At 42.4% G+C, this 27,668-nt stretch overlaps 6 protein-coding genes across 8 annotated transcripts; 1 reads left to right on the top strand and 5 right to left on the bottom strand.

Annotated features, from left to right (window-relative positions):
• On the bottom strand, window positions 1–1,574 carry apoa2 (apolipoprotein A-II). 2 transcript variants are annotated; one of them, XM_062399737.1, is made up of 4 exons: window positions 1,420–1,574; window positions 1,170–1,214; window positions 663–894; window positions 1–444 (listed from the first exon to the last, which is right to left on the bottom strand). In XM_062399737.1, the coding sequence occupies exons 2-4, from the start codon at window positions 1,210–1,212 to the stop codon at window positions 288–290; spliced, it is 432 nt and encodes a 143-aa protein (XP_062255721.1). In that variant the 5' UTR covers window positions 1,213–1,214; window positions 1,420–1,574; the 3' UTR covers window positions 1–287. The 2 variants fall into 2 exon arrangements, with proteins under 2 accessions (XP_062255721.1, XP_062255722.1); XM_062399738.1 differs by lacking the exon at window positions 1,420–1,574 and having other exon boundaries at window positions 1,170–1,219.
• Window positions 1,575–2,472: 898 nt separating this feature from the next.
• Window positions 2,473–3,357, bottom strand: apoc4 (apolipoprotein C-IV). Its single transcript, XM_062399740.1, has 4 exons — window positions 3,249–3,357; window positions 3,040–3,085; window positions 2,870–2,954; window positions 2,473–2,708 (listed from the first exon to the last, which is right to left on the bottom strand). The coding sequence occupies exons 2-4, from the start codon at window positions 3,083–3,085 to the stop codon at window positions 2,507–2,509; spliced, it is 333 nt and encodes a 110-aa protein (XP_062255724.1). The 5' UTR covers window positions 3,249–3,357; the 3' UTR covers window positions 2,473–2,506.
• A 2,752-nt stretch (window positions 3,358–6,109) lies between these two features.
• apoc1 (apolipoprotein C-I) lies at window positions 6,110–7,342 on the bottom strand. The gene is made up of 4 exons (XM_062399741.1): window positions 7,158–7,342; window positions 6,737–6,806; window positions 6,513–6,648; window positions 6,110–6,410 (listed from the first exon to the last, which is right to left on the bottom strand). Exons 2-4 carry the CDS (start codon window positions 6,789–6,791, stop codon window positions 6,362–6,364), a joined length of 240 nt encoding a protein of 79 aa, XP_062255725.1. The 5' UTR covers window positions 6,792–6,806; window positions 7,158–7,342; the 3' UTR covers window positions 6,110–6,361.
• A 3,937-nt stretch (window positions 7,343–11,279) lies between these two features.
• Window positions 11,280–13,389, bottom strand: apoeb (apolipoprotein Eb). Its single transcript, XM_062398938.1, has 5 exons — window positions 13,307–13,389; window positions 13,128–13,189; window positions 12,882–13,035; window positions 12,425–12,712; window positions 11,280–12,335 (listed from the first exon to the last, which is right to left on the bottom strand). Exons 2-5 carry the CDS (start codon window positions 13,168–13,170, stop codon window positions 11,990–11,992), a joined length of 831 nt encoding a protein of 276 aa, XP_062254922.1. The 5' UTR covers window positions 13,171–13,189; window positions 13,307–13,389; the 3' UTR covers window positions 11,280–11,989.
• A 7,455-nt stretch (window positions 13,390–20,844) lies between these two features.
• LOC133964928 (apolipoprotein A-I-like) lies at window positions 20,845–22,258 on the bottom strand. Of its 2 annotated transcripts, none has more exons than XM_062399259.1 (4): window positions 22,155–22,258; window positions 22,019–22,072; window positions 21,731–21,881; window positions 20,845–21,616 (listed from the first exon to the last, which is right to left on the bottom strand). In XM_062399259.1, the coding sequence occupies exons 2-4, from the start codon at window positions 22,056–22,058 to the stop codon at window positions 21,040–21,042; spliced, it is 768 nt and encodes a 255-aa protein (XP_062255243.1). In that variant the 5' UTR covers window positions 22,059–22,072; window positions 22,155–22,258; the 3' UTR covers window positions 20,845–21,039. The 2 variants fall into 2 exon arrangements, with proteins under 2 accessions (XP_062255243.1, XP_062255244.1); XM_062399260.1 differs by having other exon boundaries at window positions 22,019–22,069; window positions 22,155–22,248.
• A 2,861-nt stretch (window positions 22,259–25,119) lies between these two features.
• LOC133964927 (apolipoprotein A-IV-like) lies at window positions 25,120–26,645 on the top strand. The gene is made up of 4 exons (XM_062399257.1): window positions 25,120–25,265; window positions 25,368–25,419; window positions 25,561–25,711; window positions 25,811–26,645. The coding sequence occupies exons 2-4, from the start codon at window positions 25,380–25,382 to the stop codon at window positions 26,385–26,387; spliced, it is 768 nt and encodes a 255-aa protein (XP_062255241.1). The 5' UTR covers window positions 25,120–25,265; window positions 25,368–25,379; the 3' UTR covers window positions 26,388–26,645.
• The last annotated feature ends 1,023 nt before the right edge of the window (window positions 26,646–27,668 follow it).

The raw sequence follows: 27,668 nt of genomic DNA, 5'->3' as shown, positions 1-27,668 counted from the left end.
TAGTTTCCAGTTCTTTTTATTGAACACATTCACCCATATACATACACAATCACACACTTTTGGTTAGTGTATCAAACACAAAATACTGTACATGCACAATTTGCAAAGGCGTTGGTTTGCCCTGTTTTAGCCTCTGCACGATTTGGCACTGATACTGATTTTTTTGAAAGAGACCAATGAATGTATTTGCATTGTGCATTGCTCTTCTCAGCCTAAACTGGTGAAGTTTCTATTCGCTATGATCTACTACAGGTCGCTGACTGGCGGCTTTTTCAAGTCGGTCGTCTTTATTCAGCGGGCATGACCAGGTCCAGGTAGGCCTTGATGTGGTCGATGACGTCGCTCAAGTACTGGCCGACCTGGGGACGCATGTACTCCTCGTACACGCCCAGCGCCGATGTGCGGGCCTTGTCTACCAGGGGTCCTGCCTCCTCAACGAGGCCACTGTGCAGAACACGGAGAACACAGGGTTAAAGAAATCTCTTTACAACTCAGTACCCTACTGTGTTATATAATCAGAAGAAATTGTGAATTAATATCAGTAACGATACAGTCAGTAAGTTCATTTGCAGTTGAAATTGACACACTCCTTATAATTGGCGGTTGCAAATAATTCCCTGAAACTAACAGTGTGTGTGTGTGTGGGGGGGGGGGGCACTTACTGGCCAACCTTGACGACGGCCTGGTACGCGGGCTTGGCCTGAATATCATCCACGTAGGTCTTGGCGCTCTGTCCACGCTCGCTTTCACTGATTTTTGCCGCCAGAGGAGCAGCAGCCTCCTGGATCTTGCCGTAGGCGTGCATCAACCTCCTGATGAACATGGTTCTCATCGCATCGTACTTGTCGATAAGCTCCTGCGATGGTGCGGGAACCTCACACAGGCACGTGGAGACTGGAATGAAACAGGATGATACGATTGACACGTCAAAACCAATGAAGATCTGATGAGAATGTGTTCATTTGATAGAGCGAGCTATGTTAATTGCAGCTGGTTTGGGGTTCGGTGTGATTCTGCCTTTGAGGCCAATTTTTTTTTCTATCTTGCAGGTCACCCCCAGAGAAAGTAAGAAGTAAGTTATTGCAACAAATAGGAATAATGAAACATGAGCAACAAAGCTTCTACATTCAGTCAATTGCATCAAAAGTAAAAATCCAACTCTGTCTTACCCTGCAGGGCCAGGATCAGCGCCAAGACGTATTTTGCATTCATGTCTGAAACGAAAGAAAAAAGAAATGTTCAAAATCAAACTCTTCTTCTTTTGAATCCATATCAATTTCCATAATTGAGAATTTTACCCTCAGAGGATAATAAAAAGAAAGTTGATGAGGCTGCAGAAGGCAAAAACTGTGAACTTTAAATGTTTAGCAAAAATAGATATTTCAGTGAACTGTGTTCAGAAGTGGAGAGAGAGGTTACCTGCTGCTGGGTTTGGACGTACAGATCCAGGACGTGACAGTCTTCTCTGAAAGCGAGTTGTCTGTAACTGGGAACTCACATCTGGACAGGATGATATAGGGGGGGACCGCAAACAAACGTCATCTGATGAGCAGACACCCACACACAGACACACACACACACACACACTCACGCACACACATGAGCATGTTCATGCACACACATACACCCACACACACTTTCACCTAAACAAAGTCCAGTGTACATGATATTCACTTTAAATACTGTATGTGGAAATATGACTTGGTGGTTATGCAATGTTTGTAAGTTTATCTGTTTTTCGTGTGGCGGTGCACTTGGAGACCGCCTGATACTGGAGAGGTGTCACAGTGCACGCATGAAATCACCGTCATGTCTCTGAGGGCAAAAGAAAAATAATTAACGTTTTCAAAAACCTGCCGTGCTGCTGAAATTGAAGATAAAGTTGATTAGATTAACTGTCGCTAGTCACTGTATAACGTCGACTCCAATCAGAGTCAAATGGTCAGCAGGTCAATCAACCAGGACCCGTCTAGACTCACAGTGCTGAACCCTAAGCAATGCATGCTGGGATTTCAATTCTAACCTTTCACCCACATACCCTTGAGACCGACTTAGTGACCTACAGTGATATATCATCTGCACCATTATGGTTTTAATTGTCTTTTGTTTCTCTCTCTTTCTTTTACCGTAATATCTCACTCTCCCTTCACTGTAATTCTACATTTCATTTAGCAGAGCTGAACCTTAGCAGCCACAGCCACAAGAGAGGAGATGAATGAATCACCAAAATCAATAAGACCAAAGGTCAGCGAAACGTCACTCTGCAAACTGTGCTGTTTCAATTGGGCTCTGCAAAAAATGCTTGAAAATTATACATTTACATTTGTATTTAAAAATGTATTTTCCTTCAGAAAAGCTGCTTTCATGTAAAGTTTTATTATAAACTGATTCCTCCTGTATTTGACACAACGGGTAGAGCCCAGTGAAAACCTTGAGCCAGGATCTGTTCAGGAACCACAGACAAGACACTCGTGCCAAGAAAAAAACTTTATTGTGAGCTTTTCCTTTACATTAGATCGGTTGCATTAGTGGATCTGAATGGCATGAAGCTGTCTAAGCGTGTCTGGATCTTCTCCCACATGGAGCTTCTGGCATTAGAGGCCCACTCAGCATAGCTGTGGGTCACAGGCTGGATGTGGTCTTCATAGTAAGCGCCAAAGAAGCCCACTGCTGTCGCCCCGTAGGCCTGGACTTCAGCTTTTGCCTCCCTGCGAGAAGCACAAGTACACAGATGAGTAATAAGATACACACACACACACACATTATCAATCGATGTGTCCAAAAACTACATTTCTAGTGGTTCTGATAACCGCCAATCATTGACAGAGAGGTCCAGCGTGCACACAGACGGTGAGCTGTCAGAAAGTACCTGGCCTTCTCCACCAGCCTCTGCAGTATCCCCGGGGAGTCGGGTGGTTCTGGGGCGAGCGTTTGGGCCGACAGTGGCTCGCACGCTGCAGAGGAGGAAGAAAAGATGAAGCTGGGAACAAGCACGACCCTAAAGGAACTGAGACCGAAGACATTTTGTAAAAGCCTCACCTTGCATCAGTAAGACGAGACCGAACACGAGCACCCCTGTACGCATCTACCACGGAGACGAGATGTGGTCATTGCAGAAATCATTTTATGAATTTTCACTCGATCAACAACAACATAATCACAACAAAATCACAGATTGCAAAGTAAAATGTAACCAGGGATTAACAACACAGCAAACACAGGCAGAGGAGGAACAATGCCGATTTTACCTTTTCCTCAGACTCTGGTCAGCAGAGGTTTAAACTAAAACCGTGTTATCAAGACACTTTATTTGTATTAGGTGATCCAGTGCACATTGGTCCTGAGCAGGTGACCACTCCAGTTTGTTCTTGTCTTGGTTTCATCATATTGTTTTATCGACATAAAACTAAGAGGTATCACTGCAACAGCTCTTTGGAAGTTACAAAGCAACGCAAAGTTTCCGACTTACCTATGAGTTTGTCTCCAGCTATTGTGTCTTTTTTAATAAAATTATCCAGGTTTTTTAAGTGCAATTCAATCACCATTCACGTCACATGGGCGCTACAAATTAGGTTTTGAGGTTTAAACCATTGATTATAATTATGATTATGTGTTATGATCTTACAATGTTGGAAAGACACGTTGCTTTTTAAAATCTGCACAAACCTAAAATCTTGAAATCTCTTCAAGATCAACCGAGTTCATTCACTGTCCTGACGCCCATTGGTCCAGATACCTCAGCCCATTTGGCGGATGCTGTTATGTATCCAGGCCAGTCAAAGTCTCTGTTCCTGCAGGAGAGATATCAGTGTTGGTGGAGACTGGAGGGAGGAGGGGGTCACTTAGATAAACAGTTTCAGCCAAGCCAAGCAGTTCTGTGACCAGAGTCCACCACAGGATCAATTTAATCTTGTCACTACTCAGGCTCTGTGCCGGCTGCGCGTTCTGATCAGAGCGATGAAGTGGACGCAGCTGTCTCAACACACGGGATCAACCTTTTTCATTGTTATCAAATGGTGTGCCGGGGTTTGAACATCTGATCAGAGTGCGTGTGCGTGTGTGAGACCCTGACACGAGCCTCCCATCACGCATCAAAACAGCCATATTTGTTATAATACACATTCAGTTTCCCCTTTATTAGGTACATCCAGCCAAAACTAATGTAGCTAAGAGTCCTGCAGTAAATTCTGCCTTCATGATATTCAGGTGGATTCAGCTTTAGGTACTGTCTGTAATTTGAATTGTATTGTATCGTATGGGCCTTCCTGATTAAATTGTATAAGAAACACATGCCGGTATAAAGCACCAATTAGAGTCTGATATTAGCATCTATTTACACGACTTGTAAATTAGACTGCATCTGTGTATATGCATTTAGTTTTTACAAATTTGAATGTGACATGAGGGTTATTTTAGCCAATATTCATAATTATATGTTTTTGCTTGCTATATAATGGATATTTCTACTTCAAATTCATCACAACAAAGAAAAAAAAACTAAATACATGAATAAATCACGTGATGACAGAAAACCGAGATCTTGTAGAACCATCATTAAAGTGTCATTGAAGCCAAAAGTAAACAATATGACTCTCACGTTTTCAGTTTTCATTTGGCCACTCAGTGAGATCTTAAAGAAGGATTCATTGCAGACGTTTCTCTGTGTCACACTGGGTCCGGTTCAGCTTCCTGAGGAGGTGAATCTTCCTCCACCTCCAACAGCTGAAGCACAATCTTTTCATGACAGGTTCAGTGAACATCTGTACTAATGAAACTGCTGAAAGGGCAACGGAGACGTCGAGCTGGACTCTTCTGCGACACCTCATTGGGATCGAAGTGAAAGTGATCTTTAGCTGATTTCAGCCCAGACAGTGAGCGGCCTGTGACCTGTGTGCACCAGCCTCTGACCTCCCTCGCTCTGTTCTCTTAACCGTAGTTGATTTCAGTGAACTGGGACGACCGATGGATTATTAACTCAGCATAAACAGTGACTTTAGCCCGGGAGTTGTGAAATGCCTGAAAAGCAGCCATGTTGGCACTTGCCCTTTGCTACCAGCTATTGAAACAAACTTTTATCACGATATTATCTTTTAGACGCTGCTGGCAATTCTTCAATTAGGTGATCGGCTTCGGAGGTCTTTCATTATTGAGCCTGGGATTAAACTCATTATTTGAAGTACTTTCCATCACAGGTTGATGGGTTGGTGTCTAAATCTAACTTCTTGGATTGACACAGTTTCATCCACATATCTTCAAAGTGCTGTTAAGTTTTAGAACGAGCCACTAAATGTGTTCTCTTACTGTCCTCCTCTAAAATACTAATTTCCATAAAAAATATATAGGGCTGCTTAGGATCATTTCTAATTACTATGGAAATGAACACAACCGGATAATCCAAAGACACAACGTGAGTAGTTTTGTTGCCCCATGAAGCACAATTAGATACTTGTGAGTTTAAATGTAACATTAAAATGATCATACACACAGGATTTCACTGTTCAGGACATTTGTCGTGTGAAATGATACGTGAGAGGACTTCGGAAATTTGTCTGTTATTCATTTTCCATTTGATGATACCAGGCTGAGAAAACAAGCAAAGAAACGAACATTATGAGTGAATCTAAAATCGTGTTTAATCGGTTAATTAATGAAAATAAACCTTCAATAGTGATCCATTACTTTAAGAATAAACATGTTCAAAGTGAGGAAATACAACACAAATACCTCTGCATTTAATTTGCAGTTTATGAAACCTGATACATTAAAAATAAAGAATTGGTAATTGAGCTCGCGTAATGTATCTCTCAACTAAAAAAACGAAGATAATGCTTGACTTGACGGGTAAATAATTGTTATAATAAATAATGTATATATATCACAGCACCTTTATAGACAATCAAGAACACATGATAACATATCATAAGGAAACACAGGAATAACTGTGTGGCCCATTTCTAATTTTCACTGGCTCTGAATACAAAACTACAGAAAACCATGTGTATTTCTGAATTTATTTTAAATTTCAGAGCTCTGCAATATATATTTAAATATGGTCATGCAAGTTGTTAACATGCAGGGGGTTTATAAAAGAAATACAGAGGACATACAGTTTAGAGACCAGAATTGTTCATTTATTCATATCAAACAACATATATGCTTCCAAGCATTAAATTGAGCAATTTCATATTTTCTTTACAGGATAAATATTAATGTTATCACCGAACACCTTTTATTTTAATTGGTGGTACCATTCACGTTGCTTCTGGTCAAGAGGGTGATGTGAGTGATATGTGAGTGTCCATCGTGAAGATGTGTGTTTGTGTTGGGGGGGGGGGGGGGGGACACCATCTCTTCATCTACTTCACTGAAACGAGTCCTTGATCTGCTGCATCCTCTCCTCGAACCAGCCGCTGAGGACATCAAGATAAAAAAACACATAAGTCAAAGTTGAACATGCGGGACATTTGTGCAAATGTGCGGGTTTTTTCCTGCGGGTGCTCACGCGCACATACCGGGTTTTGACTGCCGCCTCGCTGTTGTGAATAGTTTCAAAGGTGGACCTGGCCTTCTCAGCCATGGTCTGGCCCAGCTCGGACATCTTCTCCCCAAATCTGGAGAACTTGTCTTCCATGGTGTCCTCCTGAGCCTCTGCGGGTGACCGACACACGTTAAGGTTATTCACAGGAAACTCGTAGCAGTGACAGGTTTGTATTTACGGCGGACCTGTATATCTCACCTGTGTAGGCGACGAAGGCCATCATCAGCACGGCAACTGCGAGGAAGAGTTTCATCTTGGCTGCGAGGGTCTGAGGAGCAAGGCACAGAGACAGGTTGTGGTTGAAAGGACGTTTTTCACGTGGCAGAGGCAATCACATATAAACACGTTCTCTTTAAAAGTAGCGCCGCGGTACGTCAGCACCACGGAGGGGGGGGACAGCTCCCTTTTTACGCACGATCCTCTCTTCCTAAAAACGCGATCAATTTACCTCCAAAAGCTCGATTCTCATAGAATTCTGGGCTTGACTTTGATAACTTACTTGAAGAGAGGAATCAGTTAATGATAACTGAGCTTATTCGGATGTTCTAATAAAATAAACCAACAGTCCAAACTTCTCCACCTCGGGGAGGAGTTCAGATTTAAAAAATGTGGAACTTACCTGTTTCTTCGGTCTCAGAAGGGGAATCAATCGGGAATGTGTGAGCGGCTATGTGAGTCGCTTTTATAATCCTGCTCGACCCCGGCAGAGTGACGCAAAAACGGTGGATTTTAAGTCAACACGTACACGTGGTTACCTTGACGAGCCACTGCCCCTTTTATTGATCAGCGCCTCCGTTAACTGCATTAAAAGATAGTGATTATGATAAAGAAACTCTGCACAATGAGTCCTGTGTTCTGCACGAGCGTGTCAGAGGCTGCGCAGGGAGGGGTGGGGGTGGGGGGGGTAGGTGTCAGTCACATATTTGAAAACAAGAGGTGGAGAGTTGTTCATTTCAAAATCAGAAATGTGTCCACATAGCTCACATCTAGTAGCAAAAATAAATCTAAGAACACAATCAAGTTATGATCTATCTTTGAGCAGATGCCAGCTGTGTGGTTATGTCAGGGGATGTGGTTCCTTCAGGGGTCAGAGTGTCATAAAGGTGTAGGTAGATAAGGTGAGACGTGCTGCTGGAGGAACATAGGTCAGTATTGATAGTGTCATTATTACCAGTGTAGACCTCAGCTGTCCTTTGAACCTGACGTGTTGGACAAGACTCATGTGTCTAACAGGCATGTGTATAGTGATCGAGGGTTTTAGATTAAGAAGTCGGACTTAAGTCGTGAATCATTCCGCAAAAGGATCATTATTACATATTCAAAAGGCTGACTATAAATAAAAACGTGATTTTTGAGTTTCTTTCTTCTTCATCTCTTGTTTTTACCCCAACGTCCTTTTCATACTGATATTTTATTGTGACTAATTGTATAACTTTCAGTGGATGGAGATGTATTATAATCCCTTGACTGAGTGAAAAATGTTGATGTTATTCTTTAAAAGTTATTGATTTCAAAATGTGGGGTATTTTAAGTAGTAATACAGAAATATTTTTGGAAAAATTAGCAATATTATTGTACATGCATTGAAATTAAAGAAATTGTAGATTTTGGTCAAGGTTGAGCAAATTTGAGGGCTTTGATATCTTTTTATGTTTAATGTTGTCATGCGTATTTTGTGTGAGCCATTTTAAAATAGAAAACTAGAAGTTTCCCTCTAATAACCCCTTATAATATAAAAAAAGTATAATAGATGTCTGAATTGTTTGAATTGTTAAATTAAACATTAAATGGGACTGAAAATCACAAGAACCTCAGATTTTACAGCATTACTACTAATTATTTAATATACGATTCATTTTCACAATCTCTGCTAAATCTTGCATAATGCATTCTGCGTGATGGGGTAGAAGTCGTAGCCTGCAGACTGAAGCAGACTTCTTTAGAATATCGTCCCTTTCTTTTTTTTTATTAAATGCCCGACTTAGAATCCCATTGCCTCATTTATGTCTCTCTTATCCAGACCTTCCCTTTCTTAATAGGGAAGTAAATCAGACAAATCCAAATGTGGCCCATGGTGTAAGTTAGCATGCAAGACAAAACCGTAAAGTGTGTGAACTGAAGTTACCCCCTCATTAAAAACTGTGACCTGAGTAAGAGCCAGGAAGTCTGTCCCTTATAGTTAAAAGGCTTCACCGCCACTTAACACATCTACTTTCACACCAGGCACTCTGCAAAAGACCAATTGCACATTTATTGCCGATCATTTGAGCTATAAGATGCTAATGCTACGTTGAATGGCCTCCGCTTGCGTCAAATCAGCTTTCACATGCCTTCACTCTCACACAATGCCTCAGGAAGACTAAATCTCCATTACTTTTGTGATGAAGTGGCCAGTAGGTTTATGTATGAGCTTGTGCTTGCGTGCATATAATCTCCTCTTGAATAATTGAAGGAGGCACAGGGCGTGAAAGTGCATGTCTTGCGTGCTCCCAATTTGCAATAACAAGCTTACAAAAAAGCTGTTTTTGTGTTTGGCTGAAGGCCCCTGCAGAGCCTGGTGTTGTGTGCCAACTCTGAATGGGAGGGAGAGGAAGGAGAGAGGAGCGGGGGCTGTAATGGGGGGGTAAAATCTCTGCAGGGGTGTTATCAGAGGGGTTACTAGCAGTCACGGGCTTGCTAGCACCTGATAAATTGCTGGGAGTTTGTTTTTTTGTTGTTGCTGGGCAGTGCTCAGGTTTCAGACACCCTATAAGAACAGACGGAGCAGAAGTGCTGAAACGGCAGGATGCTTGTGGTTTTCCTGTTTTTACCGTTCGCGTCTGGTCCTCGCGAAACAGCGGACAGTCGAGCGAAGGAGTTCCACTTGTCTGAGTTTCAAAACAATCTCTGGTTCCTGACAGGAATGATTTCATAGGGCACAAACACCTCTGTCACCATGTTAGTCATTCTTTCACTTTACATGCGATGCCCTTTAACACAGAGAGAAATGGTAAACATGTTTTGTTGTGAGACCGAAAGGTTGTTTTGTACAGATGAGTAATTGCACAACTTCCACAGAAATGCAGGCCATGGTGGATGGTTTGTTTTCACATGGTGCTTTACTGGTTTGCCACTTAAAGCGCATTTAGCCATGAACACATTCATACAGTGCATGGGCAGCACTGTTTTTGGCAGCTGTCGAGCAATTTGAGGTTCAGTATCTTGCCTGAGGATCGAACCGCCTTCCTTTTATGTTACACAATAGCTGCATGTAATTTAAAGCCATAAAATTGTATTTCTTGAGAATGTTCTCCCTATTTCTAAGAGCTCATAATAAAAAGTACAACATCAAATGTAGTGAATAAGGGGGAAAAAATGGATTCACCCTATGGTCAATAGCATTAAGTGGTACATGTCTTCTGCCCCTCGGTGACCCTGACCCCTTTATTTAGAAAATCTTTATTTTCAAAGTGTACTTGTCTCTCTACATTTCTTCAAATCATTAAATGTAACTTTTTGCTGCTCTTTTTCATTCACGGAGGCTGTGCAGCTTTATTTTCTGACACAGTTTGCTCAGTTTCCCATAAATGAAAACACAGCTGCAGCACGGATTCAAGTGGAGGGGTCAGGGAAGAGGAGCGGAGATGAACGAGGGACAAATGGTGTCCTCTGCTGGCCTCGGCTCCGCACTTCAAAGCAAAAAGCCTGCTGAGTTTGATCAGTGGAGCTTTGAATGCAAGAGGGACTTCTCTGAGTTCAGGACAATGGGGACCATATTCATCCCCTGAGGCCAGAGGCATGTCCAGATGTGAGGAAAGCTGAAAATCGTAATCTTCTTTTGCATTTCAAGGCACTGAAACAGGATTGTGATCATGTTGTACTTGGTTCTGGTATGTTTAAAAAAAAACTTCAGTAATATGAAACCTAAATTCAGAAACACATAACTTTAGGGTATGGTTTTTATTTGCCTTCATTTCCTGAGGGGATGACATGCAACAGATTGCCAGAAACAAACAATGCAGTTTCATGAAATGCATCTTTACCAGCAGGCCAATAGCAATATATGTGTGTGATGGCTTGTTATTGACATGCTTGTGCAAATATGTGTATAAAAGGGCACTGATGCATGTTGTGTTACTTTTGCCAAGCTGAGCGAAAGGCATTGAGCAAGGTCACCATTGCGTTGATCCAGTCTGGGGCACACTGTGTTCCAAAATGCCTGCTGTGATCAATTGAAAGGAATCTGTGAGCAGATCTTAACAAGTCTGGACTAGAAAAATAGATGGGCGGGGGGGGGGGGGCTGCCTCGGGGAGACTGTGAGAGCGGGAGATGCTTGGGGTGGATTACAGACACAAGGAGGGGAGAAGAATTCACCTTTTTTAATTATAGTTGAATCATCTGTGAGTAAACAGCAGCAGTAGGCAAAGAGTTTGGCAAAGAAGTGGAATAGGCCTCTGTGTGTCAGGAGGTGGATGAAAAGTGACCAATGGCTTCAGATAAATTCTCTTATATAATGAGCTTAGGTAGCCTTATGCAACAGCTACTAACTATAACGACAAGCGGGGTAAATCTGCAACCTTGTTATTAAGGCAGTTGTAGGTTGCCCGAAATAAAGAAAGATATTTTTTGATGTAAAAGCCTGTGAAACTTTTTCTTCTGAGAGTAAATGTGTCAGTTTTATTCTAACATATATATCTGAATCTCATCTTTTTAAAACACAATTATAAATGTTCATTTTCAAAGAAGAGGAGGAGACAGAGATTGTTTTCCAGGTTCTTTATTCACTCAGCACTGTTCAGCACAGTCCAGCCACAGGCCGTGTGCAGTTAGTGAGCAGCTTTGAGGACACATGTGAAACATTGGGGACACTGAAGACACAGACTGGTAGCATTACACTCAAACTCAGTGTGAGCGACAACAATACAACAGCCCGGTAGAGGGGTTACTTTAGTGGTTCAGTCTCAGCTCCAGAATAATTACACATGACTGCCTGTTCCCAGATTATTTTCACTTTGACATTTCAGTGCATTTATTTTGGTTTGAGTTTCCTGCCCGTGAGGCTCAAACTCAGCAGTTGTTCTTTTGCAACCAAAGGAAATCTACGAAATACATTGTAAAATTTCAGGGGGAGGGGGGGAGTTCATTCAATGTAGAAAAAGCAAAGCATATTACAAATATTTGTCTGTTTGTGCATGAGAGGCTGCTATTTACTGTGGTGCACGTGTTCGGGCGAAAGGGGGTCGATAGGAGAAGAGAGGGTTAGGAGCAAGGAGGTTCATCTGATGCCCTCCTCATCCTCCCTCCTTCCTCTCGTCAACCTCCTAACCCCTGAACAGCAGAGCGCCCAAAATGAAGACATCAACACAATCACCTCTTTCCACTGACCCTTATCTGTGTTTTACTCATTTTCTCCTTCTACTAACATAAACCATCTACAACCCTTCAAAAAAAGAACCCTAAAGAGTCTTTCTTTAAGCAGAGGCGGTCTCCTTGACCTTATCCATGATGGTCTCGATGTGTTCACGGATCTTGGTGGCGTAGGGGGCGATCAGCTCAGACAGCTCTTCGATCTTGCCCTCCAGGGAGGTGCGCAGCTCCTCGGCGGTGGCCTCCAGCTGGGTCTTGAGCTCCCCAGCCTGGGACTCCAGTTGAACGCCCAGACCGTCAGCCTGGCTCTGCAGCAAGGTGGAGATGTCGCTCAGCCTCTTGCTGGCGGAGTCGCTGGCCTGCTGCACGTAGGGCTGGACCTGTTCCTTCACACTGTCGAGGTTCTGGGTGCCGCGGGACTGGAGCTCTCCCAGGTAGGTGGCCACGGTGCTGGTGGTGGAGAAGGAGATCATTTTTAGTTTCACATCAAGGACAAAAGGAAAAAATTAAGAATAAGACAGAGGGACTGCTGCACTTACTTGCGGATCTCCTGGGTGTCCTTGTTCAGGCGCTTCTTCAGCTTGTTGGTGTAGAGGCCGATACGGCCGCGAACATCGTCGGAGTTCTGCTCCACCATGCTCTTGAGCTCACCCAGATACTCTGTGCTGCGGTCCTTGGCGTCGAGCATGTCCTTCTGCAGTTTGGTGGCCAGAAGCTGCATGTCCTGAGACAGCTGACCGGTGGACATGTCAGTGTAGGGGCTCAGCTTAGTCTGGATTTCATCTCTGTAGGTTGAGAGCTCTGCCATGGTGTCAGTGATCAGAGTGCTAGAAAAGAGGAGAACAGGATGGTCACAATTGTGCTTTGCAAGTATCAGGGGGCCAGTTAGGATAAAAATTAATGAACTGGGAAGAGGAAGACAGAGACCTGATAAGAACGGAGCACTTCAAGGTAGAACCACCAGCAGATAATTATAAACAAGTCAAATGAACTTACTCTAGCTCCCTGCTGAGCTGAGAGGCCTTGAGGTTGTCCACGAATCCATCAGCGTTAGTGTTCAGCTCAGAGATGGACGTCCAGAAACGCTCCACAGTGTCCTCCCATGCGTTTGGGGTGGCATCAGCCTGGCGCACAACACGGGCATTGCAGCCTATTGTGGACAAACATAAGAAAACACACATAAATAACCTAGAACAGAAGAAAATGATATGCTGCTGATACATAAACAATCAAAACACTTACCGGTGATAACGGCCAGAGCAAGGATCAGAGCTACAGACGTCATGGTTGCTGGACAGATTCACCTGTGGAAAAGAAAGGTAAAACCAGATGAAGTGGACTGAGAGAAAAGTTGACCATGTAAACAAAGTCACACCTCAATCACATTCAGAAGTTTCAGTTTTCATTCTGCTCTCACTCACCTGAGGGGTTGAGTTCTCCGTACTCCCTGAGCAGAGACTGAGGGCTTTTATACAGTCCCAGGGGATGGGGGGGGAGAAGAGGAAGGGGTGGGTGGAGGGAGGGGTGGGCGGAGGGAGGTAGGGAGGGGTGGGTGGAGTGAATGCTGGCGCTCGCTCACGTGGAGATGATGATTTGTGTGCTGAGTATAATCCTGTTTCCTTTGCACACACGTCGTGCCACCAACACTGCGACCGAAGTTTGAAGGGTTGATTGAGCAACTTGCTGCCACAAGAATAAACGGGGTCAAAGTTTCATGTCCAGTCACAGACTGGTGATGAACGTCATGTTTATTTTGTTGTTCTTCCTTATTGGTTCCACAGATATTGATTTTTTTGCATTAAATTCACATATCACTTGTCAATTCCAGAGGTTTTGTTGAGAAGTTTTCTCAAGACAGCTCAGTTCATCATGTTGTATTTCTTGTATCAGTAGAGGATGAAAGATTAAAAAGATGCCCTAGGATGTTGAAATATAAAATTATCTGTAGAATGTAAGTAGAGTCATTCTGTAAATGGATAGAGATAAATTATATATAAATCATATAAAAGTAACTCAGTGTAATTTATGTCCATGTTATGTTATCATAAAGATGAATTACTGTGTAAAGAGGAATTGTTTATAATGAGTTGGTGGAGCTGAAGCTGTTGTGTAACTTTTAATTGAGTTTGATGTGGTATTGCAGATTGGGCAATTTCAAGAATTTAAATGTAAGTTTTCGTTTTTTTATATTTGCATTTGTTTTCAATAGATTTTCTTGTGTCTTTTACCTTGCTCATGGTGGTAACAGACATTTAAATTCCTCCTCTGCCTTTTGTTTTCACAGGTTTTGTTTATAACGACCGAAGCTCCTTGAGGCTTTTTCTCAGATTGTTATCAGCAGTGATCTAATCTGAATATAAATCCCCCCGGCACCAGGAAGTAATTTAGGTTGCTTCACATGCATTTCAGACCATCACATTTGCATTTCATTGCATTTGCATCTGATCATCCCCGGCAGATAAACAGCCCCCAACGCATTGGGGCACCTTTGCATCTCAATCACATTATCCTATAGTCCAAATGCCTCTTCAGTAGTCCATCGATATGCTGCTCACTTGAGACACATAATGTTGCATGAAAAAGAGCTTTAAATGACTAGTGAGTACATGAAGTACAAATAATGTGTCCGCAGCACAAATGGGGCATGTTGGGGCATGGGGATACACGCCAGTCCAACTTAGTTAAAAGATTTATAGGTAAAAAAAAAGAGAACATGAAAGATTGCATAACCTGTAAAAAAAAAAAACAGAACAAAGTAAGTGAATTATCCAGGAGTTACAAGTCGGTAAAAACAAGATATTTCTGTTTTTATGTTGTAAAAGAAATCTGAGAAATCTCCATGATTTTGAAACTGGCACAGAAGAGGGGAAGTTTGACTGTAAACTGCGGCCAACAAATATTTGCTTAAAGTCAGACCACTGCTGTCATGAGCACTAGTGGATATTTAGATCGGACCCACATCTCCATCACAGACCTGTGATAATGACTGAGGTTTCAATACATTGGTAAGAGACAAAGGTCGATAGGGCAGAAGTTTTCTACTCTGATTCATGAGTGAATACTACTGTGAATAAAACTATTGATTATTGCTACTAATGTAACATATTAATAAGAGCCTTTCATTGATAGGTTTTTACTTCACTTTTTATATCTTTTATCTTTCATATATTTTTATTCAAAAATGTTTATGTCAAAATCAATGCTACTTTGTATAAATATTGGAAAAAAGTGAGTAAATAAGAAGTAAACAGTGAGTAAATATATACTGGTTTTCTATTTTTTATTGCTTTTCCTATGTATGTTGTATTTATTGCGTTTTATGTTTCTATGTTCATTGTAAGCTCAAATAACCAGAGCAAATTCCTTGTAGGTGTAAACCTACTTGGCAATAGAATACTTCTGATTCTGATTCTGATTCTGATTCTTCTGTAATATTTTAATGGAAGGAGCAAAAAGCTTAGTTGGTATTTGGTTGCTCTCGCCTGAATAAACTCCACAATTCAACAAATGACAGACAAAGGTTGAGGATGCTCGCCACAAGCCATGATATAAATTAGTGTGTGGTTTTATTTTCTCATTGGCTATGATTAAAAGTTTTTTTTCTTGCTATCAACTTCAACTCTGAGTCCTTCACTGACCATGTGGAACGACCTTCGTCCTTTAGCACTTAGCCTCTACGTTGTCAGGCCGGCAGTTTTCTATGTCCTGTCATTTTTTGCAACAGAAATGCAACTTTACACGAGAACAAAGTGTGAACGGGCACGACTTGGTAATTAGTGTGAGGACGTGATAACACTAGTGCGTGATAACTCTGAGAGGTCAGCTCACAGATGAGATTAGGACACAGTGCCAGATTGTCCAGCTGGTTTGTAACTGTGAAACAAGCTGGTTCTTTGATGTGTTTTAACAATGAGATGAAACAGTTTTTTAAATGTTGAAGTGTAACTTTTCTGTGGAAAACCTTTGATCTCGGTACACCACAACAATAATGTGTCACTTCGGGAGTTCCAATGATGATGAAACACTCAGTCGAGTGCAAACCCCGAACAGACCCCGTAAACATTTAAACTCACTAGATCTTCCCTGGTGTTCATTAGGATCCATGGACTATTCTCTGAGAAATCTGTGAAAAGGTTGAGAACCACCCGATGTGTGTGTGTGTGTGTGTGTGTGGATCTGCTTCAAATATGTTAATTCCCTGACCCAGGCCACATCATTCAACTTTGGCTGAAAGCTGTCCAGTAGTTTTTGTGTAATCCCATTAACAAACCACTAGCAAAATATCCTCATGTTGACACTTCAGATTTTGTACACATTAATCAATACGCCTTTTGTTTATTAAGTTGATAGAAGCATGTACTTGCAGCACAACCATGTAGATTCATTTTCAGTGACCTCGACCAGAGTGACCGACCAGCAACACATGTGAGGAGAGAGATCTCACACTCGACCTCATAAACCAACACTGTGACCAGGACAGAGAGAGACAGGAGGCAGGAAAGGGAAACAGAGGGACTGGAGTAATGTGAGGTAATACAGTAAAACATCTGACACAGCCATAAACTACAGTCGCTTCTCCTTTTGCACCACAACAACAGAGGCAATGTCCAACGTCTATCAGGACAGATTGTGTGAGAGGGCATCTTTCCATGGTTTGAACCACAGTAACCCAGACGGGACTCTGTTGTTCTCTGGGAGCTGGTGTGAAGAATTTGTTTAAACCTGCAGGATCTCACCCCTCAGACCATTAAAACATCTGTGTGGGTGAGTCGGCCGGGTTACTGCCGTTGACGTCTGTTGGCTCAGAGCTGTTTGAACTGGCTGTTTGAACTGGCTGCTTGACTTTAGAAATGACTGTTTTCCCTGCAGCATATCCTCCATCCTCTGGGCCTGAGTCAGAGTCAGCTGATGGAGATTGGTGCTTACAGAGCCCAGAAATCAGCTGATCGAGCCACTGTTCTCCTGAGCTGGTGGCACCATGTCTCTGTGATAAAGGAGTCCTGAGTCTGACTCACGTAGCAGTGACATGCTCAGGGTGAAGTGACGAGCTGGTGGTGAACTTATCCTTGGAGGCGAAAGGAGATAAGCCTGGTGTCTAAAGGTGTTAAAGCCATGCAGAAACTACTGCAAATGTCCGTCTGTGAGCTGCAAATCTGGAGTTTGCAGCTCACCTGCGCTCTGTAGCAGCAGCAGCAGCAGTGACTTCAGCATGAGCGATTTTATTTCATCACACTGACATGAGAGTGGTGTCAATCATAACATGTAAAGCCTGCAGGCGTTTCCCCAAACGTCTACTTTCTCTAACGGCTCTGAATACCAGAGGAAACAGACGATTATAGCTGTTACGTGTCATATCAAAAACCTCGACATTTTAAAGGCAGACTCTTGATCTTGGCAATCTGCTCCATCAATTACACGCTTTAATAAATCAAAAATGTCACGAGATGGATAGTACATGGCTCTGCCTTTTCCATTTTGCCCATTTGCTATCTGGTAGTATTTAGTTTTAAGGATCTATCAGTGTAGTTTGATTTTAATCGTGGAAGATCCAGTGAGTAGGATTCAGCAGATCGACTCGCAGAGATGTAAAATTATTAATTACCTGAGAATTCTTGAATAAAATATATGTTTTTTTAATGAAAATGACTGCTATCCATGCAAATACACCTGAAAAAACACATGTTAGGCTATTCGCAGATGCATGTTGATGTATCCACGTAGCAGAATGTCCACCCTGCAGTCGGTTGAAGAAAGTGTTATCAACGAGGAACAACTCGACATGCGATATAATAAACTTAGAAGAAAATCATTTTGATTTATGTAAATAAACATGATACACAATAGATACACAAATAATAACAAAAAGGAGGATCCCACTGACCCAAACATTAGTTTCCCTGAAGATATTATTATGGATTTGAATGACAGTGATAAAAAAGTAAACAATAATGCACCCAGAGCGTAATAGCTGTGGATGGATTGAACACATCTACTGTGTAAGAGTAAAAGGAAAAGAGTATAACAAACTGCTTGCTCAGTAATAACTTAGAACTCAGAAGTTGTACAATACAGGAAATTGTTCCAATCTGTACAAGCAGCAGAAAATGAAAAAGCCATTCATGTCATTCTCAGATATAAGAAATTTGTCAGCAAAAGAACTCCCACTTTGAGAACTAGGCACCAACAATGTCTATGCTGCTATTAGGCTGTTACAAGTAAATAAAAATCTAACTTGAGTTACAAGGTCAAAAAAATAAAATCAATGCCCACAGAGCGACTGACAAAAAGAGAGGACAGAGCGTTTTCCAGCAAAGCCACTTGGTGATTTAATAAACTATACCTGTCACTATTTTCTTTAACTAAATGGTCGACGTAACAGTTTCACTTGTGCAGCAGCAGCTATGAAACAAAGGTTCCACTGACATAAGCTGCTGGTGACTAAATAGATCAATGTCCACATGCGTCAATCTGACTTTTCACATCTCTGTTAAGAATAAAACTGAAACAAATCAAATAGGTCAAAAAACGCCTCACACTGTCCAGCTGAAGACAGTGAACCTGAGCAGCCTCATTGTGTCACTGCTTCCTCTCACTGAAGCCTGAAACATGCTTCTGCGACTGCGTCTGCGTCTTTTCACGCCGCTGTGGCGCAAGACTCGTTTTCATTCATGCTTCCCCAACCGTTGCGCGTCTTACAAAGCAATTCCGCGCCAGAACACTAGGCGGAGTAATGCTTTTTGTCGAGACGACCTTAGAGACGCCTTCTTTCTTCTTCGTCGATTATTTATTTACATAGCCACTGCGGCTCCTCGTAGCCTTTTTCTGGCGGACAAATCCGCCAGTCAGTGACAGGTTATACAAGTGATCATACCATCGGATATCTTCTGCCAAGTGCTCTTCTATTTGGTCCATATTCGTTCTTCTAAATCTTCCGTGATTTCTGCCGGTATTATGGGGCATGAAACCGGAAATGCAGCTCCAGAAGGGATGTAGCGCAGACCAATCACAGCCTTGCGGGCTGAGTGAGCTTGCGGAGCTTTGCCGTAAATTTTAGAAAAGGGGGTCGACACCCGTCAGCACGTAAGGAGGGATACATAAGCACGTAAGGGACCCGGAAGGGCTCTTGCGCTTACGGGCCCGTGAAAACGCAGAAGCATGTTTCAGGCTTGAGAATGGGAATGGGTCTTTTTTTTTTTTTTATCCCTGAGGATCTTCTGATGAAAAGATTCCCTCTGTGAATATTTCATAGGATTGTTCCCATGTCCAGTCACGTTTAAATGTAGGTATTTTATAATAGTTGAATATTGTGTATTAACGAAATGTTATAAACGAGGAACAACTAGAGCGAAAAGCACGACAAGGGAGGTTATTTTTTCTTGAACCAAAGACACGGTGGAAGTGTTACTGACAATAAGGATTAGAAACACTTGTTGCGCTCAATGTGGCAGTCGTGTTGTGACTTTAAAAAACCCAAATCAGGAAGTGAAAGTGTGAGTTTGCGTCACTGAAACCAGACGGTCCAGACTAACACAGTCACGGAGGTTTCAAACTAAAACTGGGCCAGACGCTTTTCTCTGTTTTAGAGAAAATTTGGAGTAAACACCAGATGTAAAAGTAGCAAAAGTGATGTATTCAGATGAGTTAGAATGAGCCCTTCATATACATCTCTAATACCAAGTGTAGGGCATGTTGCACCGCCATTGCGTTTCCCTTTTCTCATTTTAACTGGAGGTTACTCTGCAGATCCCCAGTGTTTTCTCCGGAGGATGTGCATGTGTGAATGCAGCTGTTCGACTGAGACCCTCCGGATTATCTTTGGACTTTCTCCACCTCGTCTCTTAGTTTAAAGTCCAAAGGAAGTCGAGTGGAGTTATGTGAGGAGAGTGATCATTTGATCTCCGCGGTAGAATTAATACGTTACTTCCTGTCTCTGTCGGACTTTGCCCGCAGGTCATGTCTGAAAACGGCTCTACAAAATTGGGATGTGAGATTAGGCTTATTCAGTGGGTTGCAATACACATTTCCACCTTTAGAGGCCACTCATTCCAACACAGCATTTTCCAACCACTAGTCAAAAAAGTTTTAGACAAAGCAACACATTAAAACCAGGAAAAAAGAACAGAACCCAGTGTAACTCACCTAGAAATCATTTACAGTATATTAACACATCTGAAAAGGTACTAAGATGTTTTACTATACAACCTGTACAATCTTTAATCTTCTCCTTTTTACATTTTTTTATTTATTTAATCAGACAAAAGGAGAAATGGGAGCTGCGTGTGTGTTTGGAGGGTTAATGGTGTGCGAAGCCTGTGGCAGCTGGGGGCAGAACAGAGGAATGTTGTTTGCCCCTGGATAAGGCAGCGTGGGAGCGATCTGACAGCAGGGATGGAGGCACAAAAGGAAAACTTAAAAACAAGGTGGAAGCCTGATGTGTTTATGAACCTCCAGACCTGCAGAGACAGACCTGGACATGCCCTGGTCGAAACCCACAGCTGAAACCTAACAGGAGCACCGGGGGGATAGGGAGATTTTGCAATCAGATACAGAACAAACAGAAAGATTTATTCCTCAGGTTTTTGTAGAGCTCATATAGAAAGTTTTAAAACCGACTGGACCCTGTTGCAGATATAAGCAGCTTAATCTCTTCAATGGAGTGACTCTACTTGTTCACCAGGGGGCACTCACTCCTATCAGAGAGTATATTTGTCCAGTAAAGTGTGAAGTGAAGTCCAGGACCGTCACGGTTTCTTGTGTTATCATATGTGGAATTTCCTCCGGAATTGCCCATAAGTTGGTAGTGATGTGTTATTGTTTCAGTCAATGTTATCAATTCCTTCATTTAATATTTTGATTTGAAAGATATTTTGACATAAGAAGCAAACAGCACCTGAAATCATATCACCAGTCAATAATAACTTCTTTCTGGATTCATAAATAAAACAGCCGACATGCAATCTTATGTTGGGCTTTCACTTTATTTGCATTATAAAGGGAGATGACACTGTGTGGTCACAGACCAGCACTCAATATTTACAATTTATTTATTTGTAATACTGTAAAAATATCTATAGACCTCTTCAGATTTCAAAACAGGTGAGTTTATACTGTCATATTTCTATACAAGGTGAATGTTCTGGATTCAATTTCTGCTTTAGTTGGCTTTGACAAAGGAGTTGAAGAGGGAGGTGAGACGAGCCTGGAGGTCCTGGGTGTAAGGGTCCAGCTTCTCCCTCAGCCCATCGACGTAGGGGGTGGCCAGCTCTTTCACCTGCTGGGCTCTCTGGGTCAGCTCGCTCTGCACCTGCACGGTCATCGGGGCCACGCGCTCCTTGAAGTCCTGCAGGTGCAGGTCCACCTTCTGCTTCAGGTCTTCAGTGTAGGGCCCCAGCTGAGTCTGCAGGTCCTTCACGCTCTGCTCCAGGTTGGTCTTCAGCTCCTCGCTCTTCTGGGTCAGGGTGGTCCTCAGGGCCTCGGTGTCCACGGAGTCTGCGTAGGGGGCCAGCTCCTGCTTGAGCTGCTCCACTCTCTGCTGGATCTTGGCCTTGACGTCCTCGGTGTAGGGCTCCAGCTTCTCCCTGACAGTGCCCAGCTCGGTGATCACACGCTCTCTCAGCACGTCGGCCTCCTCGGTGACTTTGGTGATCATGTCCAGGGCTGAAGGGGGAAGCTGCTCCTGGAGGCTCAGGGCGTATGTGTTGGCGAGTTCGGAACTTTCCGTCAGACGGGCACTGGACAGAAAAGTGAGATTGAGATTAAGTCAAAATCATAGGAATATTGAATCTCAGTTACCAGCATCCAGTGTATTTCATGTCACATATGGTCACACATTTTGTATGGCGTACCTGACTTCCTGTCCAAACTGAGTCTTCCTGATCATCTGCAGGGTGTCTTCAGCTGTCTCGGTGGCTTTGGCAACATAGTCCCAGAAAGAGTCAACCATCACTTCCATCTGTGGCTTGGGTGCATCAGCGTAGAAGAGGTTGGCATGACAGCCTGTTCAGAGAAGACACGATTAGTTTTAGTGACTCCTCAGCGAGCCTTGCAGTTCTTTATCATGCAGTTGGTATTTTTCACAATCTAAAATTCACTTACTAAAAAAACACAATGCATTATGTTTCCATCATACTCACCGCTGAAGACAGCAAGGACGAGCACTACAAGGACCTTCATGGTTCTTAGACCTTCTGACAAAACAAATAACAGAGAGTTAAGTCACCGCAACAATCAGCAGGCGGCAAGACAGCTCGCGTTATTTCCCCAGCTCACCTGAGTTTTGCGAGTGTATCTGCAAATCCACCAGGCAATGCTTGTGTCCAGCTGGTGAAGTCCAGCAGCTTTTATAGCAAGCCAGGAAGGAATGATCCCAAAGTCCAGGTGCTAGTGCCTTGCTGTCACCCTGACTCACCCTGTCCTCACTGATACCTTTCGCCAGAGAATCCATACACACACACACACACACACCCATATATTGTTATTGCATTGAACACACACAAACACACACACACACACATGCACAAGTTCATAACCCAAAGTCTGCAGCTTCATATGTCAGTGATTGTCCGGCATATGCAATTATTGTTATTTATAGTTATGCCTATCCATGCATCCCTTTATGGCCTTACATGATGCAAAGACCTGAAAGTGTGATTCAGCAGAGTTAGAGTGACAAAATCCAAACGTTTCACCTCAAACAAACCCTGTCCTCACAGGATAGTTCACATCTGGAATCACTGAGCTGTTAACTTTTCTCTGCCACTGATAAATCTCTGCAGAGACGTGCAAAATCTCTTTCTTTCATTTCTTTGATGCCCAGCTTTGATTAGATATGAGGCTGGTGTTTTATTGTCTCTAATATCGGGAGATTTTTGTGGCATTAATTTATGGCTCTGGTGTCTGCGTCACGCCAACGTTTCAGTAATCTCGGTGTATCACAAGGAGCAAAGGTCAGCAGAGTCGACACCGTCATCCTTTGAAGGAAGAAGTGGCCGCGGTTTCACAGGGGACTCAGCCATTCCTTCCTTTGCCTTTTAAGAGATCCTCCAAATTGTCTGAGACTTGAAACTGGAACATTTCAGTGAGAAGTCCTTCATCTTATTCTGAGGTTCCTTCATACAAGTGGGCTCAGCTTTATATCTATCTTTCTCCTGCTCCATTTTATATAGAGAAAGGGTTTGTGAACTTTGCTATGAACTAGGTGCTCCTATTGTTCCTCTCAGTGATCCGTAGTAGTTTGAAGAGCAAAGCTGTTTTCAGAACACCACTATACTAACATGAAACAACTACATCGTTGATGAATGGTGATATAACCAGGACTTTGTATACAGTGAAGGAAACACGCTTCCAGTCAAAGCTGACGACGATTGGCCATAAATGGAACAAACTTTAAAACTGAAATAACAAATTCATCATTATTGTTTACAAATCACAAATGACATGCGATATAATAAACTTAGAATAAAATCATTTTGATTTATGTAAATAAACATGATACACAATAGATACACAAATAATAACAAAAAGGAGGATCCCACTGACCCAAACATTAGTTTCCCTGAAGATATTATTATGGATTTGAATGACAGTGATAAAAAAGTTAACAATAATACACCCAGAGCGTAATAGCTGTGGATGGATTGAACACATCTACTGTGTAAGAGTAAAAGGAAAAGAATATAACAAACTGCTTGCTCAGTAATAAGAACTCAGAAGTTGTACAATACAGGAAATTGTTCCAATCTGTACAAGTAGCAGAAAGTGAAAAAGCCATTCATGTCAGACTCAGATATAAGAAATTTGTCAGCAAAAGAACTCCCACTTTGAGAACTAGGCACCAACAATGTCTTTGCTGCTATTAGGCTGTTACAAGTAAATAAAATCTAACTTGAATTACAAGGTCAAAAAAATAAAATCAATGCCCACAGAGCGACTGTCAAAAAGAGAGGACAGAGCGTTTTCCAGCAAAGCCACTTGGTGATTTAATAAACTATACCTGTCGCTATTTTCTTTAACTAAATGGTCGACGTAACAGTTTCACTTGTGCAGCAGCAGCTATGAAACAAAGGTTCCACTGACTCAAGCTGCTGGTGACTAAATAGATCAATGTCCACATGCGTCAATCTGACTTTTCACATCTCTGTTAAGAATAAAACTGAAACAAATCAAATAGGTCAAAAAATGCCTCACACCGTCCAGCTGAAGACAGTGAACCTGAGCAGCCTCATTGTGTCACTGCTTCCTCTCACTGAGAATGGGAATGGGTCTTTTTTTTTTTTTATCCCTGAGGATCTTTTGATGAAAAGAAAAAAGTAAAAAATTACCTTGCAATCTGCTCAATCCCTGTGGGAATATTTCATAGGATTGTTCCCATGTCCAGTAACGTTTAAATTTAGGTATTTTCTAATAGTTGAATATTTTGTAAAAGAGGAAACCCTTATTACCTCTGACATCACTTTGTGTAGTCAGTCAATGAGAGAGTTTAGTTAGTTAGTTAGTTAGTTAGTAAGTTAAGGACATTGTTTGACTCAAAGAATAATTTATGGACCATAATGAAAACCATCTGACATGTTAGACTTGGAGAATGGTGATGATCAATGAGTGCAATTTGGTGGAGATTCAAATATAAATCTGAATCAAGTTTATCTAAATTTGGTGTCATGAGGTGACTGTTGGTCATTGGCGGAGGTTTACCCATTATTAAATCTTTTCAAGCCTTTTAGAACATCATCATCCTCGAACAGTGAGATGTCTCCATCTCACTGTTCCAATATTTGGGCCTGTGTCAACAGTGTCAGAGAAATACAATGACACTGGAAAAATATTGTAGTTCTGACCCTGACTCCATTACTGTTTGGCACTTGGCACAAATACCTTCTGGTAAAATGTAAAGTTGATAATCTGTGTGATAGTATTTCCTTCTTTCTTTTCAATCCCAAAAGTTTTTGATTCACGTTGCCGGACCCTAAAACAAAGTCCAGCAACGTAAGAATTCCAGGATTATCTGGTCTTATCTCCCGGCTGTTAGCAATGAACTACGTGGATAGTTTATCACAATGCTTTCTGGAAAGGGGGTCAGAGGAGAACATCGGCAACATTCCTTTTGAGTGTAAGTCTTGTTGTTGTGACATATCTACAATGCATATAACTTCTGTGCGGTGTAAAGATTGTGTCTGTGGGTCGTAGGCTCATGAGTCATGTGATTGTAGTCATGCAGGAGAGGCGGCAGATGCAGGAAGAGAGCCGTCGTGACAACATGGCAGGAACTCCTGGACTTTGGGCTCTTGACTACAACTGTCACCTGGCCTCAGTATATATACACGGAAGCTCCCTCGCACACTCGCAAACCCGCTAATCCCCGAGAGATACACAAGCCACACGCAGGTGAGAGTTAGACAACATTTCAAAACAAAACTTCAGGGGGGAAATATGAAAGTTTTGACTTTTGTTAGTGCAGCCTAAAACTACATTGTTGTTGTTTTTCAGGAAGACACAGTCATGAAGGCGTTTGTGGTAATAGCCATTGCTGTGCTGTCTGGTAAGTTGAGCTTTTACCTTTTCAGTTTTTTTTAATAAAGCAAAGTCAAAGATGATGTTGTATTGCTTGTTGAGAAAAACTAAATAAACTGATTTAACTGATAAAATCTTCACTAATCTCCAACTGATCTCCTCTGAACAGGCTGTCATGCCAACCTCTTCTATGCTGATGAGCCCAAGCCCCAGATGGAAGTGCTGATTGATTCTTTCTGGGACTACATTGCGAAGGCCACCCAGACAGCAGATGACACCCTGGACATGATCAGGAAGTCTGAGTTTGGACAGGAAGTCAAGTAAGTCATACGAGTGCTACTGGACCACGATGACTAGGCCGATACGTGTTGGTTATACACAGTTTTTGTGTTGGTCTCACCTTTACTTTTGTCTCCCAGTGCCCGCCTGGCAGATAGCGCCGACCTCGCCAGCACCTATGCAGTCACTCTGCAGGAGCAGCTTCCCCCTGCAGCCCAGAGCCTGATGACCAAGATCTCCACAGAGGCTGATGTGCTGAGAAACGTGTTGACCAAGGAGCTGGGCACTGTCAGGGAGAAGCTGGAGCCCTACACCGAGGACATGAAGGCCCAGATCCAGCAGAGAGTGGAGCAGCTCAAGCAGGAGGTCGTCCCCTACGCAGACTCCCTGGACTCCGAGGCCCTGAGGACCACCCTGACCCAGAAGAGCGAGGAGCTGAAGACCAGCCTGGAGCAGAGCGTGAAGGACCTGCAGGCTCAGCTGGGGCCCTACACCGACGACCTGAAGAAGAAGGTGGACCAGCACCTGCAGGAATTCCAGGATAGCGTGGCCCCGATGACAGAGAAAGTCCAGGTTGAGCTCAGTCAAAGAGCCAACTCCGTGAAGAAAATGGTGGCCCCCTATGCTGAGGACCTGAGAGGAAAGCTTGACCCCTACGCCCAGGACCTCCAAGCCCAGCTCATGTCCTTCTACCAGTCCTTTGTCAATGCCAACTGAGTCATCCTCCATCGTCACCCTGCATCATAGTGAACAAGATGCCGGCCTTGTGTGGTCTACCTCTGTTTGAAGCATGTAATAATTTAAATATCCGAACTGTACTGTAAAACAAATTAAACATAATATTTATTGCTAATTGCAATATTTGCAAAGCAGACATCTGTATATACCTTGTTTTTATTGTGCATTATGTAGTTGGAAACTGTAATTTCTTTGTCTGAAAGATATGAAAGAATAAATAGATTGATCTGAAAGAAACTAATTGTCTGATCATTACTTTATTCATGATCTTTTACAGAGTAGGTCTCTAATCGTTACATCCAATACAAACATTTCTATTTTACTCTCACTTCACAATCAATCGTGGCACACGTGCTGTTATTCTCTCTATTCCCAGAAAGCATCTTGGTATTTCAATGTAATTTGCCAGGTCTCAACATGTCCTGGCTCCTGGTACACTTTTGATTCCCCAAAACTTTTCTGAGAGGTTGGCTACTTCTCTTATTCTCGTACTTGTCATCACTTGCCAGGAAACCTCACCTTCCTGGTGTCAACGTTGAGCCTGCTTTGAGAAATGACCAATGTTATGTGAGAGAGGCAACACACTTCAGGCATGGGTTTATCCCATTTGAGCACACAAAACAAAAGCATGTGTTTCAAGCACCTCAGAATTTTTCTACAATGGAAAACAAGAATTGTGCAACATCTAACTATTGCACAACAGAAAGTCTTATCCTTCCCCTACATTCAGAGTGCCAGCATCCAACGTGGAGGGTCAGAGTCTACTGACAACTCACACGCACACACACTCACACACTCTAACACACTCTCTCACTCTCACTCTCACACACACACACACACACACACACACACACAAGAACACACACAAATATACAGATTTACCCAGCTTTCCATTATTAGGGCCATTAACCAGGACCTCACAAATGTAATTTTAATGATTAATTATCCATGAGGTAAGCTGGTCCTGATAAGTTCGATGTTTCTGCCGGAAAAGGTTTTTAGGAAATCAGTGAAAATGTAAAAAAAACTTTTAAAGAAAGGAATAAAAAACCTTGATCCCCTGGTTATCCAGTTCTATGCCAAATTGTTGGTTCTTGGCCCATTTCCCATTGTCCCACCAGGTTTCAAGGAAATCAGTACAGTGATTTTCAGGTCCTGAAAACATAACCTCCTTGGTGGAAGTAAGAATACATTTGGGTATTTTTTAGATACCCTACAAGTGAAGCGGTAGAATATAAACAATATTTCGGTTTTTTTGAC

This window comes from Platichthys flesus, chromosome 11 (genome assembly GCF_949316205.1).
Source record: "Platichthys flesus chromosome 11, fPlaFle2.1, whole genome shotgun sequence".
In the NCBI taxonomy this organism is placed as follows: domain Eukaryota; kingdom Metazoa; phylum Chordata; class Actinopteri; order Pleuronectiformes; family Pleuronectidae; genus Platichthys; species Platichthys flesus.
Note: the sequence above shows the minus strand (reverse complement) of the source record. Positions and strands in the feature narration are given on the sequence as shown.